General features: G+C 33.1%; 1 protein-coding gene across 1 annotated transcript; it reads right to left on the minus strand.

The window, feature by feature from the left end:
* Positions 1-10,793: 10,793 nt before the first annotated feature.
* LOC130743795 (probable pectinesterase/pectinesterase inhibitor 7) lies at positions 10,794-12,022 on the minus strand. Its single transcript, XM_057596021.1, has 2 exons — positions 11,644-12,022; positions 10,794-11,494 (listed from the first exon to the last, which is right to left on the minus strand). The coding sequence occupies exons 1-2, from the start codon at positions 12,020-12,022 to the stop codon at positions 10,794-10,796; spliced, it is 1,080 nt and encodes a 359-aa protein (XP_057452004.1).
* Between the last annotated feature and the right edge of the window lie 5,510 nt (positions 12,023-17,532).

A 17,532-nucleotide genomic window follows, 5' to 3' on the forward strand; every position in this document is an offset into this window, starting at 1 on the left:
TTCAAGTCTTCCACAGTTCTTCAAGTTCTCCTCTCCGACTCGTACGAAGGTCAAGCTCCATCAAAGATTCTCCATCGCCTAATAGCGTTAAGCGCCCAAACAACAAGTAGCAAACAGAAAGGGTTAACTCCATGCCATTACCACGTATGAAAGAGAAAAGCATGCTATTCAGATATAAGTGCATAACGTGGCACATAAGCTAACAACCTAATTCAAGATAGATGACGACATATATTCAACTATATAGATTTAAATCAACTATCAACAACCTCAACAATATTTCTACTCAGATATCAACAACTTAACAACATATATATTAACTCAGATATCAACAACTTAACAATGTAACATTTATTCAGACATCAACTTAACAACATATATACCACAAATAGATAAACTAACAATATAATCAAAGATAGATATCAATAGGAGCAGCAACATAGAATCAGACCAGATATAAACAACTTCAACAATATAGAATAAAATCATATGACAATAACCTCAAATCAGATATAAACGATATCACAACATATCATCAAATCAGATATAAACAAAATCACATCAAATCAGATATCAACAACCTCAACAATATAACATCAAATCAGTTATCAACCAAAACATCAGAAGCAAATATTATTGCCCTATAATGCAACTATATGCTGCTAACCAAAATGGATCGATCAATAATGTCTCGCAAGACGGGACAGAGCGAGGAACGGACTCCCCTGAACTATCACCAAATAGCGCCCATGAAAGACGGGACAGACGGAGAACGGACTCCCCTGAATGCCACTTAATAACGCCCATGAAAAACGGGACAGTCCTGTGAAAATATCCACTCCACTGCCACTTAATAACGCCCATGAAAGACGGGACAGACGGAGAACGGACTCCCCTGAATTTCACTTTATAACGCCTCGAAAGACGGGACAATCCCGTGGGACAAACCCACCTCACCGCCACTTCAAGCAAACCAAAACATTTCATCCAACTCAGTGGTCACTCAAACAACAATCTCAAATTCAATAATCAAATCAACAAAATCACATGTTATTCATATTATCAACCAACATACGTCTCATCAAAATGCATACTAACTCAGCTCACTATTTCAACATAACAACAATCAAGGTATCAACAATAACCATGTCTTATCCACTAGAAAGCAGTAATGACAGAAACCAGTAAACGGCCGAAGCCTCTCAGAAAACGGAGACACACGTCTCAATAAGTTCACTCGGCCGAAGCCTTCAGAAAACATTTAGCACAAGCCTCATAAACAATCAACATAAGCAAGCATACAACATTGAAAGCATACCAACATTTCAATCAATTGCCAATCAAGTTTAAACAACTTCATCTCAAACGCATGCAGTGCGATAAAAGCATGCAAGACTCAAAGACGCTCTAAAACTGAGTTACCCTTACCTTAGCCAATTTCTCCATCCAAGCTCAACATCCCAGTCCAATCCAAAATAAAGCTCCCGAACTTAGCAAGTTTCCCGGGCGTCCTCCTCAGTTGTGAAACCTCACCAATTGCTCCAAAGTCTCTTTCCTCAGCTCAACTCGTTCCAAACCTTAAGCAAAGTATCATTGCTTAGTCGCTAAGAAACAATACAACTAATAACACTATCAAAACCCGAAAAGAAGCTTTCGAAGCTCTAGAGTTCGACATTTAGGAACAAATGGACAATAAGACATGTTTTTGCTAAAATGCGCATAACTCGAGCTACAGAACTCGGAATGACATGAAACCAACGCCAAAATTTCGACAACGAAGAGGGCTACGCTATGGCTCAGGCCATACTAACCCAAAAATTATTTTTGGACACGGTACAGCTCCAAAAATTTTCGGCCACTTTAGAACATAGGGTTTCCGAACTTTTTCTTCGATCTAATATAATTCCTAGGTATTCGTAGGTGATATCTAGGCCAGAGAAACTCTCAGAAATATTTAACGACTGAAAATACGACTCAGGGGTATTTTGGTCCAGAATTAATGACCAAAAACTCAAAGTTGAAATTCTAAAAAACAAAATTGATGGGGTTGTTCCCAACGACGTTTATAGCACTTAATCTCAAGGGTACTAAGCTTGGTTGCGACTTTTTGATAATTAAGTAAGCACATGTGAAGAAAATTGGTTTTTAGTCAGTTTTTCATATCTACGGCGACTCGGTGAAAATCCGAACGATCCGACAGTGATTATAGCATGTTGGGTTGCAGTAGAAGATAGTTGGAAAGGAAAATCGAGGTAATCGGACATTTTTACAAAAAAACTCTTTGAGCACAGAAATAGATAGAATAAGCCGACAGAAAGCAGAAATAGAAGTAGGATTAAGCATCCTTACCTCTGTGCCTACGCGTAGCTTCCGAAATCAGGACGATCGGGCAAGGATTGAAGAAAAATCTCACTCTCTCTTTCTCTCTTGGAGCTCTCGGCCACTTTGGGAGAAAATGAGATATTTTCTCATTTTTCCCTTTTTATAAGAGAGGGGAAAATCCGAAAAATCTATATTTCGCGGTTCCGGTCGTTTTGGTACTTTCATCTGCTGATAAAAATTGAGTATTCGGCGACAGAATGTCAAAACTCAAATCAAGGTTCTTTTAATTGAGGAAAACGTCTCAAAGACGGTGTGAGTCGATTTACGCCGAAAAACTACTTTTTGCAGTCGACGTCGGATGGAGAAACTTCCTTCTGAAGAAATGTCGCAATTGCTGAAAGAATTGTGACAACGCGGATGGAAACTTCGTTAGAAGCTCCGGTTTAAATTTAATTTTCATAAAAAACTCATTAAATACATTAAGAAGTAAAATCCTCCTACCTTTGTATTAAAATAAATGAAGCAATAGCAAATTTCTTTGTAATTAATATATGAAATAATAAAATAAAAAACTGAAAAAATTTGTATTCTCAAAAGTAATTTAACTACCTAAATTGAATAATAATATTCATAAACACAAAAGTTGACTTGAATTTTGCATTAGGAAAAAATAACTAAAATTAAACTTGATTAATGACAAAATAATATTTTCAATAAAAAAACTTAGATAAAATTGTTTAAATTTAGAAATGACGCTATAAGGTATTTCCTACTTATCTATTTCTGTTTTTTTTCCTATTGCTATTATACTCACTTGAGAGAGTTTTGTTCTCAAGACAAATTTTATTCAAATAAATTTCCATTTTCTAAAAAAACTATAACGTATGTGTTTTTTATTTGAAAAAAAAATCTCAATATAATTTTATGATCAAATTATATATTAGTAAAAACGATTTTGAGCAAGGTTAATAGAGAAAAAAGTTATGACAAAAGATGAAAAAATATAAATTTACTACATAATACTCAATATATTTCATTTATATCTTATTATAGTTGAAAAAGATGAAATTACTTTATTTTTTTCGATTTTAACATGTGTAAACCTGTTTGGGAAATTGTGATTTCCCTTCCAAATAAATGACTTTCTCATTAAAAAGTACAAAATATGGTAAAACAACTCTTTTTATGGCATTAAAAACTTATTTCTTAATATTTTTTTTTCAAAAAGACTGTATTATTTTTCTCATTATTAAATAAATAAATTTTTAAAATGATTCATTGCTGATTATTAAATATTAATTATTTAATTTGAGTAATATTAATTATTTACAAAGAGATCTTCAATACTATTTATTGAAAAGTCTTTTTTTTGAAATTATTGAAATGTTGAACGCTATTATTAGTATTATTTATTTTAAAATAAAAACAATTTAACATTAAGACAATAATTTAAACTATAATCATTGTTATTTAATGTTAAAAATGCTGTGAACAAACCCGTGCAACGCACGGGTATAATATCTAGTATATAAGTAAAGGAGACTTGAGTTTTTACATGCATTAAATGTATTAAATCATAAAAGCTCACATACATTTATATTAAATACATTAAAAAATAACAAAAAAATATTAAATAAATTAAAAACTGAAAAAAATTATAATAAAAAACAATTCAACTACTTATAGACTGAAAATTGACTTGAGCTTTGAATTTGACAAATATAAAAAAAATTAAATTTTTTTAATAAAATAGTATTTATTAATAAAAAATTTAGATAAAAAAGTTTTAAAATAAATTGGTTTAATCTATATATATATATAGCTATTCTACATACAAATGTAAAGCAGACTTGAAAAAATATAATTGAACACGTAAAGAAATAATAAATGTATTTTCTATTAAAAAAATTAAATAAAAAAATGAAAACTAAAATAAAAACTACATCCACTTTATTTTTCATTATATTAATTATTAATTGCTAAACTTTTCAATTTCTCATATTTAAAAGTAAATATTAAAATTTAAAACTTTTCAATTTATCATATTTAAAATTAAATATTTAAATTATTTAAATTTTAATTTTTCATTACAACTTCAGGTGAAGTTTTACAAAATAATAATAATTGAAATTGAATACCTTTACATTAATGACAATAATAGATTGTTAATAATAATTATAAATTTTATTAGTTATTTATCATAAATTGAGAAATAAAAAAAAAACTTATTAACTATTTCTTACTTATAAAAAATATTTATTAATAAATAATGTCGAAAAAATAGTTGAAAATTTAAAAAATGTCTCTATAAGATATTTATTATTACTATATTGAATGTATGTATTATTTGAAAAAAGATTCTTTAAATATGATTTTTGATCTATTATATAGTAGTAAAAATAACTTGAGGAAGCATAACAGAGAAAAATAATTATAATAAAAGTTGAATAAATTTAAATTTACTAAATTTTACGATAATAAAATTATAAATTATTATAATTTTTAAAGTTATAATTATTTCATTGTTGATAAAAAATATGTTATCATAACTTATATTAAAACATCATTACTTGATTTAAAATATTTCAAATTCACTTAAGGATTTCTCAAATTATTAAATAAATAAATTATTAATTTGGTTTATAAGGGTGAGTTGTGATTGAAAAATAGAACAACATATGGGGACAATATTTCTCCTAACTGAATATCCATGTTTATAACCGGATATATAATAAATCAATCTGCCAAAAACAGAGAACCTAAATCAATAGAATAGGTTACAACCAAATTTTTTAAAATTAATTTAATACTAATACAAAAGAAATTTAATTACTCCATAATAATTTTTATACTTTATTTAAAAAATAGTGTAAAGAAACCCGTGCAACGCACGGGTATTATTTCTAGTTAAATGTATATCATGTTCGTTTTTACAAGAATTAATTAGAAGTTTGTGGATCTTAGCTATTTTTTGATATTTAATTGAAATTGAATTAAAAAAATTTACATTATTGAAAAAAGAGTAAAATAAACTCCCTCCCTTGAGGTTTGCCAAAATGACACTCAGCCACATTCTTAACCAAAATCTACACTCCACCCTACTCAATCTAACAAGTTAACTACATGTTAAAAGATGCTAACGAAATATTCTCTTTAATTTCAAACTAATAAATTTAAATATTTAAATAATAATAAAATTAAAAAAAAAATCCCTTTATTATTTTTTATTTCAAGAAGTTTAAGATATTTACAATTAAATATTTTCACAGTATTGTATAGGAATATCAATAACATTTAAGTTTACAAATATAAATTTAGACTGAACAAACACTTCTATTTTGGGTAAATAGCCAACTTAGTCCCTGAATGTGCCAGCCGACTTCACATTGGTCCCTAAACTTCTAAAATGCCTCTCGCGGTCCCTGAATGTGACAAAATCTATTCACGGTAGTCCTTGGGTTAAAAAAATTTGACGGACGTTAAGGGAATCCGTGATGTGGAATTTTTTTCCATCCAAGAGTGCTGATGTGGAAATTATTTATTTTCCCCCAAAAAATGAAGAAAATGAAACTTCATCTTCTTCCTCCTCCTCCCTCAACCTTCATCTTCTTTCTCTCAACCTAACCTTCAAAATCAGAACCCCACCAAGCACCACTGCCACCACCACCAAATCCCCCCTCTCACCCAACACCACCACCACCACCGAAACCCTCTTCCACCAACACCAACCTCCCTCAACCTTCATCTTCTTCCACAAATCAGATCTCAGATTCGGAGGGTCCAAATCCAGCTACTCCAACCCGCACGGTTGGATTCGAGTCGGGAGGGATCCGAAAAGAGGTATCACTTCGCCATGCACTGCTGGCCAGGGTACTTGAGGGAGAATAATCATAGCTTCACGTCCTGTAACATTTTCCCCTAAACCCTTCATCTTGGTCTCTAAATTGTAAATTCACAATTCGCACAAACTCTACACCATCGTCTATTGGTGGGGACGGAGGTGAGAGTGAAGATCTTGCATATCCTTCTCAAAATCGCACTTTACATGTTTGTATCTTTGCTTCAATGGGTTGTATGTTTACAAAATTTCATTCTTTTACTCGGCCTTCTTTTCTTGAATATATCATGAATTGGGTATTTGAAGAATGGAAAAAAAATGATGTTTTTTCTTGACAAATGTCACTCTGTCTTGATATTTGTTGATCTCCTACGAAGAGTAAGTTCTCCTTTTCATTTTCAACATAACTTTTGTAAGATGATGAACTTGTTCTGCTTTTTGGGTATGTTTTTTTTATCGTACATGTTGGAGAAGGTGGGAAATAGGGAGTGGAGATGTTGGATTTCACTCTTATGGGAAGTAAGAAAGTTGAGAACTTTGAGATTGCAACAAGAAGAAGATGGGGGTCTGGAGAGAAAAAATCTAAAGAGGATGAGTTGGAAGCTCTCATCGTGAAAATTACCTCATTGTTGAAGTTTTTTGGGTTCAATTTGTGATGAAGTTGGAAGATTTTTGGATCTGAATCAGAATTTGGAGGTGATAGAAATTCTTTTTTTTTTTCACATTGGGGACTAGTTTGCCACATTGAGGGACTAATTTGACGTCTAAATGTTTTCTCAGATTCCAATTCCACGTAGGAAGTCCACCTAGGCAAAAAAAATTATAAAAAATAAATTTGTTAACGTCCGTCAACTTTTTTTTTAACCGAGGGACTAACATGAATGAGTTTTGCTACATTCAGGGACCGCGGAAGGCATTTTAGAAGTTTAGGGACCAATGTGAAGTCGGCTGAAACATTTAGGGACCAAATTGGCTATTTACCCCTTCTATTTTTCTTTTAACTTATTTTCATGATTAATTGTACTAACAAAATTTCATGATTAATTAGATGACATTTATTCCAATGAAAAGCCCCCAAAAAAAAATTATAATTGTTCTGGTTACCCTCTCAATTAGTATATTTTTTTTTGAGAGCAAAATAGATTATTCATTAAGAATCAAAAGAAGGTACAATCCAAAGGGAAAGGATAAAACAAAACCACAAAGCCACCCAAAGACCACAAACAAACACTCAATTAGTATATTATTAGCTTCATAGATTGGTTGCACTTGCAACATGCAAAATTATCTTAGTAAATAAAATGGAAAATGCAACAAATAAGAGATGATTATTACGTGAGGTGTTTGGTCTACTAGCATAACTGAATAAGGTATAGTTTCATATCTAAAAAAAATTGGATTTAAATTCTTAGTAATCTCAATCATATGACGTTGCATGTCCTCGAATGATAACTCAAGTGGTAAGAGCTTGGGGATATATGAGTTGGGTGTGGGAAGTCTTAAATGATGCAATTATCTTTTCAATGTACCAATAAAAAATTAAAATATAATTCATATATCTTGAAATTATAATCCAAGATGAATTTTATGAAGAAAAAAGTCATCTAATATTATAAATTATATTGTGAGAATATTTGTAGCTTTCGTCAACATATAATACAGTAAATAGTTTCAAATAGATTATTATAAAAATTATTAATTGTAAATTTCTTACACTTTTTTAAATAAAAATAAAAATAATTTTTTTTATTATTTGAAAATTTAAATCTATTAGTTTGGAAATAAAGGGAATATTTCGTGAGCATCTATCAAGATGTAGTTAACTTGGTAGAGTAAGTGGGGTGGAGTGTAGATTTTAATTAAGAATGAGACTGAGTGTCATATGGGCAAACCTCAAGAGAGGGGAGTACTTTATATTACTATGGTACATTTTGGCGGTGATGATCTATTATATTGTATTGTGATGTTTCTAAGACAATGATAATTTTTATGTCTTATGATTGTGAATAGAACAACCATTTTAATGTCTTACTTCATGTTATGATCTTCCAATTTTTAATGTGAGAAGCAATAATATTGGTGCTTTTATCTTCTAAATACAACAGGGTCACTAAATTCCATAGCAATCAAGCTATAATTGTGATTATTGTAATTTAAAATGAGTTATTAAAATATATAAAAATAAAAATAAATGTGGGTATTTCAAAACCGTGAGTATAGAAAAATTATGTATCTGTAGTATGCTTTATACTAACAGTTAGTTTGCTTTGGTATATCTTAATTTCAAAACTGTTACTAAACTCTGTAGTAACGACTCTGAAACCGTGGGTATAGGAAAATTATGTATCTCTAGTATACCTTATACTGACAGTTAGTTGCAGTTGGTATATCTTAAAAGTTATTGTAATGAAAATAGAACCGTCACTAAAGCCTATAACATTAGGAATTAAACTGTTGGTATTGAGAATTTGTGGGTCCCTACTAATGCTTATACCAAGGGTAAAAAAAGCGTACGTATATCTTAAAGTATGTACCTATGGATGCTTAACCGTAGCTAAAGGATATACCGACGGAATTTTTTTCGTAGGTATAGTGACTCAAAGTCTACGAAATGAATTGTCCGTCGGTAAATTTTTTTGCTCTATACCTACGGGTTTTAACTCTTAAGTAACAGTTTTCTGCCGTTGGTATATGGCAAATTTCTTGTAGTGAGTGTATTTTACTCTTGAATAAATAAATTGCACCATCCAGAGATTGATCTCTGAACCTTCCCCTCCTCAACCCATATATCCCTCTAGCTCTTACAACTTGAGTTATCATTCGGTAGCCTCTCTCTTTACAATCCTGATGCCACGTGTTTATCATTTAAGTTTTGGGAAAAAACTAAGTTAGTATCAAGCTAAGTTTCTTGTATTTCCTTAAATTCTCAGATCTTTTATTGGAAATATGCTCTGTTAAGTTTCAAGAAAAGAAATTAGAGCATTTCAAAATTCAACATTTTTCAGTGTGAAAACGATTCAAATGTTTTGTTTTTTTTTTTTCTCTATAATTTGCAATATTAGGAGCCAACATGTGAACACTTGTTTTTTAAAAGCAAAAATAACTATTTATATATTCATAATAATAAATTATGAGAGACACCCTTCTCATCTTTTAAAGCAAAAAAAGAAAAGTCAGACCATAGTCCATATACGCAATTCAATCAATTGGTTACGTTTGAAATTTCTCTCTTTTAAATTTTCACTCACACAAGCAATAATAATATGCATAAAAATTAAAAAAGTGAGCTATGAGTAATATTAGAAAGTTTATAAATTTATGTACCAAAAGAAAGTTTATAAATTTAATAACAACTTAAATGTTATTAACTTAACTACATTATCTCCAAAAAAAAACTTAGCTACATTTCTTAAGGATATATGAAGCAGTTACTTGATTCTTCAAATGAGTATCGTCATTGTTGTCGTTGCCAATAGACGCATAAACACGTGGATATAATATACCATGGATTTATATTATATGGATTTAAGTTTTGGAATAAAATTAAAACTAAGTTAGTATCAAGTTTCTTGTATTTCCTAAAATTCTCAGATATTTTATTGGAAATATGCTGTTAAGTTTCAAGAAAATAAATTAGAGCATTTCATGATTCAACATTTTTCTCTGGTTTTTACTTTATTCTGTGTGAAAACGCTTCAAATGTTTCTTTGTTTTTTTCTTAAAATTTGCAATATTAGAGCTAACATGTGAACTCTTGTTTTTTTTAAAGCAAAAAAGAACTATTTATTCATAATAATAAATTATGAGAAACACCCTCTTCTTTTAGAACAAAAAAAAACTCAGACCATATACGTAATTCAATCAAATTGATCGGCAACCTATGATGAAAGCAAATAATTTCTTCATATATTTAATTGCATGCTAAAGTAAAATAATTAAGTAATATAATTTATTTTCTTTATTTAATTACGTAAAACTAAAGAGTATTTAGAAATAAGAACTTTTCAGGTGTGCAAGGCATTTTTAGATGCTGCTGTGTTTTTTTGTATGGGTGCTCTTGCTACTATGGTTTGGGTTTTTATCTGTGCTTGTTGTTTTTTAGGGTTTCTTTGGGCTTTTTTCCCTATTTGAGAAGGGTTGTGTCTCAAGCTTTTTTGTTAAACTTAAATAAAATTCTTTTGCTTTAAAAAAAATATTTTTCTCTTTGTTTTCTGTTTTTTCTTTCTTTCGTGTGAAAAACTTTCAAAAATGTTGTTTATTTGTTTTCTTTGTTATTTTTCTTTTTTATAATTAGCCTAGGACTATAGCAAGCATGCCATGCATCTCTTCTTTTAGATAAAAAAAAAGAAAGAAAGAAAATTCATACCATATACGTTAATTGGTTTAATTAATTGGATCAGCAAGCTATGAAAATTAGAAAAGAATATTAGTGGATGGGTAAATATGCAATTAGCTGGAATTGATAATCATATGAAGAGGTCGTCAACAATTCAACATAATGGAACTGGGCATCTTAAATAATAGTTATAATCTAGAAATTCACAAATTATTATATGTACACCCAACATTTACAATAACACAAATTTCAATATGATCCTGAAGTACTCCAGACAATATAAATCTAGAAAGCTAATTAAGTTATGAGTCCAGGAATGTAAGACACTCCAGTTTGAGGCAACCAATCATTGCCTTTCAGAAAATTGGCTACCGTAAATTTTGCAGCATCAATATCATTTATGATATGGTAACCAGCCCATCTCACTCTACTGGAAGTGTTTGCCCCGGGTCCTTTGTTGTCATATTCTGCGAAATACAACGTAGAGAGTGCAAAACCAGTATCGTTCCATACAGACCAACCAGCTGGGTCTATTAAACTGTCCAAGAATGATTGCATAACAATGGTTTTCGAGTACTCTTGCCAGGGCCTTCCAAGGTAAGTCTTCACACTACCAATTGGCCTCGAAGCTAGATCATCAGCAGGCCTGATATTGCAATTCTGAATGGAAATGGCAGTGTCATTTATTGGGCTTGTTCTTCCTTGGGCAGCAATAACATTGAATTGTCCATCTAAAGGAAGACGCAGATATATGTTGCAGTTTTGCAAAACAACCTGAGCATTTCCGAATATGAAATCGATTGTTCCATATACGTCACACTCTCTGTAGAATTGTTTCTTAGAATCTACACAAAGAGTATCCTGGTACCCTTCAAAGCTGCAACGGTAAAAGGTGGACAAATTTGCTTCATTTCTTAATGCAACTGCTTGCATTTTTTTGGGCCCAGCAGTGTTCTGAAATGTGATATTAACTGCTACAAATCCTGTCGCTGCCACAACTATAAGAAACACATACAATATGTGTCAGCTTGATCGAAAATGGACTCTTTGATGATATTATATGACATTTTTTAATAATATTTTTCTCCTCATATATAATACAAAAAGACAGTGAAAGAAGGAGGGTATATAAATTGCATTTTCTTACCAAATGTTTGAGATTCATATGTTTGCCATCCATCACCATGGCTGCGATTGCCAGTAATGATTGTTCGGTTGATTCCTTGTCCAACCATCATGAGATACGTCTTGCTCTCAGGTATTGACACATATTCTTCATACTTTCCCTCTTTAATATAAATCAAGAAATAGCCATTTCTTGCATCAGAGTTATTTGGTGCAGCAGCCACGGCTTGATTGATATTGCTGAAGTTTCCACTTCCATCTTGACTAACAACTATGGTGCCACTTATCAAAACATTACTGCTATAAAGATTGTGACTCTCATTCTTTCCTTTGGCAAAAGCTAGAAATTCAAGAACAAGTAGAAAGAAAATGAAGAGAGTACAAGAGAGTTTCAAACCCATCGTCATATGCATGCATTACAAAGGTGATACTACCTATTTATATAGCCATGAGGTCCTTTATTTCATTGTTTGGCACGTGCATGTGATAAGATGGTATTTAATTATATGGAGTAATTTTGGTATTGCGTCTATTTAATTCTATAGAATTGATATCATGGAGTATACCTTACACGTTTATGCACTAAAGAATCTCAAATATTGTACGTATAAAATTTTACTTTTGTTGCATGTCCTATGTACCTACACTGCTAAAATCTCAATCCAAAAATTAGTGGAAATATATGTGAGTATAAAATGCGATATAACGCAAAGAACTCACCGACGAAACACAAATAAAGCATCCAATATATTGATAGTTTGACGGAAATTAGCTTAAAAATAGGATAACTTAACCAATTAGGACTGTTGGTATATAGAATTTTGAGGAAAGTTGTCGTAACATCAAGCATCATTGTCAACACAAAGATAAATAATTCCCTGAAATAATAAGACTTTAAATATTAAAATTCATTCCTAAAATAAATAGATAGATTATTAAATATTAAAATTATCACATGCTTATTACGGGTGATGAAAATGGGATTAATGTCATGTCGATCATGTCATGGTCTACTATTGAAATTATCAGTATGCATTTCAAACTTTCTCATAATTTTTTTGTTGCCTATATCACATATATAGTCAATTAGTCATTGTATATTATACAGATCAGAACAACACCTTCACTTGTTGTACTGGATAAACCAATTGTGTGAATTAGCTACCAACTCAATGCTATAATAAATTTACAAATTTTCCCTGCCAAAAATATTGTTGCGACTTTAGCTTACTTTACCTTCAAGTTTCTGCAGTTTTTTTTTGCAGATTTGACTCCTTGGTGTGTCATTAAGTGATCCCATCTCCTAAAATAGAACTAAAATTATTTCATAGATATTTATTTATTTATTGTTACAAACGAGAGTTAAATGTATTATTCATCTCATCAAAATGTATAATTTTTAGTATTAATTTTTCTAATGATTCATTTTTAGTGTTTAGAATTATAATTAAAAAATAACTTTTTAATATGGGAAAAAAATTAATACTGGCGAAAGAAAAAGAAATAGATGGGTATCATTCATATATAATTTCTTTAGCTAGATTTTTTTTTGGAACCCAGAAGTTATATTTTCCATAAAAAAAAATTGTTAAATAATGTTTTTTAAACAGCAAAAAACAGGCTTCAATAAAAGAGCAATCTTGAGAAACCCAGAAGTTTTATTTAAACAGATAACAACTCGTATTTAGCTAGAATTGGGAAGGAAATCGGTAGTTAATGTCAGCTTTTACATTGCATAGTTGATACTTGATAACACTAGACAACCGACCATATAAAAAATAGTATGACCAATGATAGATTATTATGTCGCTTAAAATAGTAAACTTGAAAAATATACAACTTTCAGTGTAGAGAGTTTTTTTTTTTATAAGTAATATGAATTATATTGAAAAGAAGTACAAGGGGTACTTCAACCTAATACAAGAGAAAAAGAAGGAAGAAGAAAAACTAAGTTACAAGCATATACAATGAAAAGTACCCTTCTACTACCAAAGCTAACCCACTACCTCCTTAGGAGAAAGGTTTAGAAAAAAAGCCTCATTAAAACCTTACTAGGAAAAACCCCTTGGGAAAACCTAGTGAAGGAAAAAGAGTGCCCCTTTCTAAAACCAAAGTGAATTTCGAAGGAAGATTACAAAGTAATTAAAATCTATTAACCCACCTCATTCCATAAGAGCCAGAGCAGCACAACTACCCAATATCTCCAAACCGCAGGCCTCCCTGCCATTAACTTTGCATCCCTCTCCACGCAAATAAGCACACATTAATTCCACATCCAATTCTTCATAAACAACCACCACTTCATCACCTTCTTGACCCCTCCACGTAGCCTTTCCTGGACAATAATTTACACACACAAAGAAGCCAAACATAAAAGAGGATTTAAAATCCATTCAAACAATGATGATACAAACCCTGGATGCTTTGCATTAAGCCATTTCCAAGACCTGACCTGAATCAAGCTCAATATACTATCAACATCAACATGGCCTCCACGAAAAATTATATTGTTCCTAACACACCAAATAGACCAGATACTAGCAACCCATATCACCTTAAAAAAATCATTTTGTTTACTGCAGAACATAGGATAAGAGTGCTGCATTAGATGATTTCTGCACTCTCCAGGACATACTGTACTCAGACCAATCCACCGGTAACACAAGCTCCAAATTAATGCAGATACATGGCAATTAAATAATAAGTGATTCAAATCCTCATCTACATCATGACAAAAGCAGCAACAAACGTCTTGCTCCAAATGCAATACATTTCTCCTCCTTAGATTGCACTTTGTTTGAATTCGACCAAGAACAACCCTCCATGAGAATGCACGAACATTAGAAGAAGGTGCTGCACAACCCCAAATTAATTTAAATACCGGATCCACCACCCCTGCCACTGGCCCTTGAAGCAACCTGTAAGCAGAACGCACAGTATACACACCATCGCTTTCTGCCCCCCACACCCACCGATCCTATTTACCCTCCACCAACCCCACATTGCGAAGCTCATTCCTAAATTCCTCCTCCAAACACTCCTCTCTATCACTAAGTACTCGCCTGCATTTGAAATCCCAGGCCCGAGTATTACTATGTCAGCTCCCCATATCTGTTATATAGTTATTCTTCTGTATCGACAGGCCAAAAAGCTTCTTGAAACGACACTTTAAAGGGTTGTCCCCTAACCAAGTATCTTTCCAAAATCTGGTAGCATCACCTTCCCCTACTCTCTTATGTATCCCATCATTAAACCATTTGCCACCTAAATCATCGAAGCATACCTTGAACAAGTCCTTCCACCAAGTGGAATCCCCACTTCTCACGCCAAATTCCCCTGGCATATCTCGACCACCATACTTTGACCAAATTATTTTACTGCAAAGGCTCTTTTTATCATTCATTAACTTCCACCTCAGCTTTCCTAGCAACGCATTATTAAAAATTCCCCACTCCTTAATCCCCAAACCTCCCGCCCCTTTTGGTTTACAAACATCCTCCCACTTAACCCACGCAATTTTATTGACTCCATCCCCATCACCTCCCCAGAGGAAGCTCCGCATGAGCCTTGTAGCCTCTCTAACCACCCCTTTGGTACCAAAAAGAAAGACAGAAAAAACAACGGAAGTAATAATAGAATACTCTGAATAAGGCATACTCTACCTCCAAATGACAATGTTTTTTGCTTCCAGGACGACAATCTACACCGAATCTTGCGAAGTATAGGCTGCCAAAAAACATTCCTTCTTGGATTACCTCCAATCGGAATTCCCAAGTACACAGAGGGAAGAGACATAATCTTACAATTCAACATAGAGGCAAACAACGCTTCTTGCTCATTCGCAACTCTAATTCCAGCACAACTACTCTTGAAAAAATTAATCTTCAACCCGGAAGCTAACTCAAAGCATCTCAATATACATTTGAGTGTAATCACATTTTGGTTTGTAGCCTCCCCAATTACTACAGTGTCATCCGCAAACTGAAGCATTGCCACCTCCACCTCGTGCTCTCTCCCCAATCTATATCCCACAAACTTTCCCGCCCCTAGAGCACTCCTTATAAGCCCACTCAAACCTTCTGCAACAATAAGGAATAAGAATGGGGCAATCGGGTCACCTTGCCTCACCCCCCTCCTCATTGGAAATTCTGTGGTTGGACTTCCATTTACTAACACTGACACCGTAACTGAAGAGAGACAATTCATAATCCACCTAACCCATTTGTCACAAAAATTCATTCTAGCCATCATATATCTCAAGAAACCCCAATCAACCGTATCATATGCTTTCTCAAAATCAGCTTTGAATAATAGTGTGCCTTTCCTTCTGACCTTTGCATCATGGACTATTTCATTAGCAATAATCACCCCGTCAAACATGTTTCGACCCTCTAAGAATGCTGATTGATTCTCGTCTATGACCTTACCCAACACATCCTTCAGCCTATTTGCCAGCACTTTGGAAACTATCTTGTACAGGCAACCTATAAGAGAAATAGGCATGGAATCATTAAGTTGTTGTGGGCTGTCCACTTTAGGAATTAACGTGATAAATGATGCATTGCACCCACGGGGCCACACGCCACTAGCCAAAAAATTAGAAACAACACTCAAAATATCACCCTTCATTAGCCCCCAAAACTCCTTAATAAATTTAAAATTGTAACTGTCGGGCCCGGGACTCTTGTTTGATCCACACTCCCAAACAGCATCTTTAAGTTCATCTAAGTCCACCGGCGCGCACAACACCAAATTATCCTCCGCAGACAAAGTTCTGAACCCTACACCATCCAAACGAGGCCTTGCAGTGACCTGATTACTAAACTTTGCTTCAAAAAAAGACTTTACCTCACCTTTAATTATAGATGGCTCCTCCACCCAACTACCATCCAGCACCAATCCCAACAGTGAATTAGACTTTCTTCTCCATTTGATAATTGAATGGAAATATCGAGAGTTCATATCACCCTCCTTTAGCCACCTAGTCCGCGCCTTTTGCTGCAACAAAGACTCAATTTTCCTTGCAACTCTCCAAAACTCTGTTGTTGTCAACTGTCTCTCCTTGGCCTCTTCCGCATCCAAGCGTCTAGTTTCTGCAATTTGGTCTAATTCATTAACTCTAAGAACCAACTCCTTCTTTCGACCATTAACATCCCTAAATACCTCCTTGTTCCACTTCTTAAGGTCCAGTTTCAGCAGCTTCAACTTTTCCTTTACTACATACAAACCGCACTCCGACACATGTAAATCTGCCCACTGTTCTTCAACAAATTTTCTGAACCTCGGATCATGAAACCAACAATTCAATACACGAAACGGTTTGGGCCCCCAATCCTGTACCACATGTCTAAGCAGAACAGGACAGTGGTCCGACACGCTCCGATCCAGCACAATCTGAGAACACCCTGACCAACAATGTTCCCACCCATTAGAAATCAGAAATCGATCCAATCTACTTGAAGAAGTTCCATTAGGCCTGAACCAGGTATGATTCTTTCCAAGTAATGGCAAATCAAACAGCTCCATGGAATTTATGAACTCGTTAAATTCATCCATGTCTTTCGTACCATAACCGTGAAATTCTGAGATCCCAATCCTTTCTTCCTCAATCCTCACCGAATTGAAGTCACCCGCCACACACCACACCTCTGAGGTAGATAGATTCTTCCAATTAATTATCTCTAACCACACCGCACGCTTCTCATCCAATCTACATGGGGCATACAAATTTACAATAACACACTTCTGAGACTGACCGCTCCAATAACCTGAAATTCCCATAAAACAAGAGCCCAAATAGCAATCCTCAAATGCAAACACACTTTTCTTCCATATGCTCAATAGTCCACCTGCTCTGTTTAACGCTGGTAGCACCTGCCATTCAAACTCACTATCACCCAACACTGCCTCA

This window comes from Lotus japonicus, chromosome 3, assembly GCF_012489685.1.
Source record: "Lotus japonicus ecotype B-129 chromosome 3, LjGifu_v1.2".
Classification (NCBI taxonomy): Eukaryota; Viridiplantae; Streptophyta; class Magnoliopsida; order Fabales; family Fabaceae; genus Lotus; species Lotus japonicus.

Bases quoted from the DNA above. Each gene is read 5' to 3' on its own strand.
- LOC130743795 (XM_057596021.1), bottom strand. From the start codon at position 12,022: ATGGGTTTGAAACTCTCTTGTACTCTCTTCATTTTCTTTCTACTTGTT. The intron at 11,495-11,643 runs GTAAGAAAATGC...TGTTTCTTATAG, and splicing joins ATATGAATCTCAAACATTTG to TTGTGGCAGCGACAGGATTT.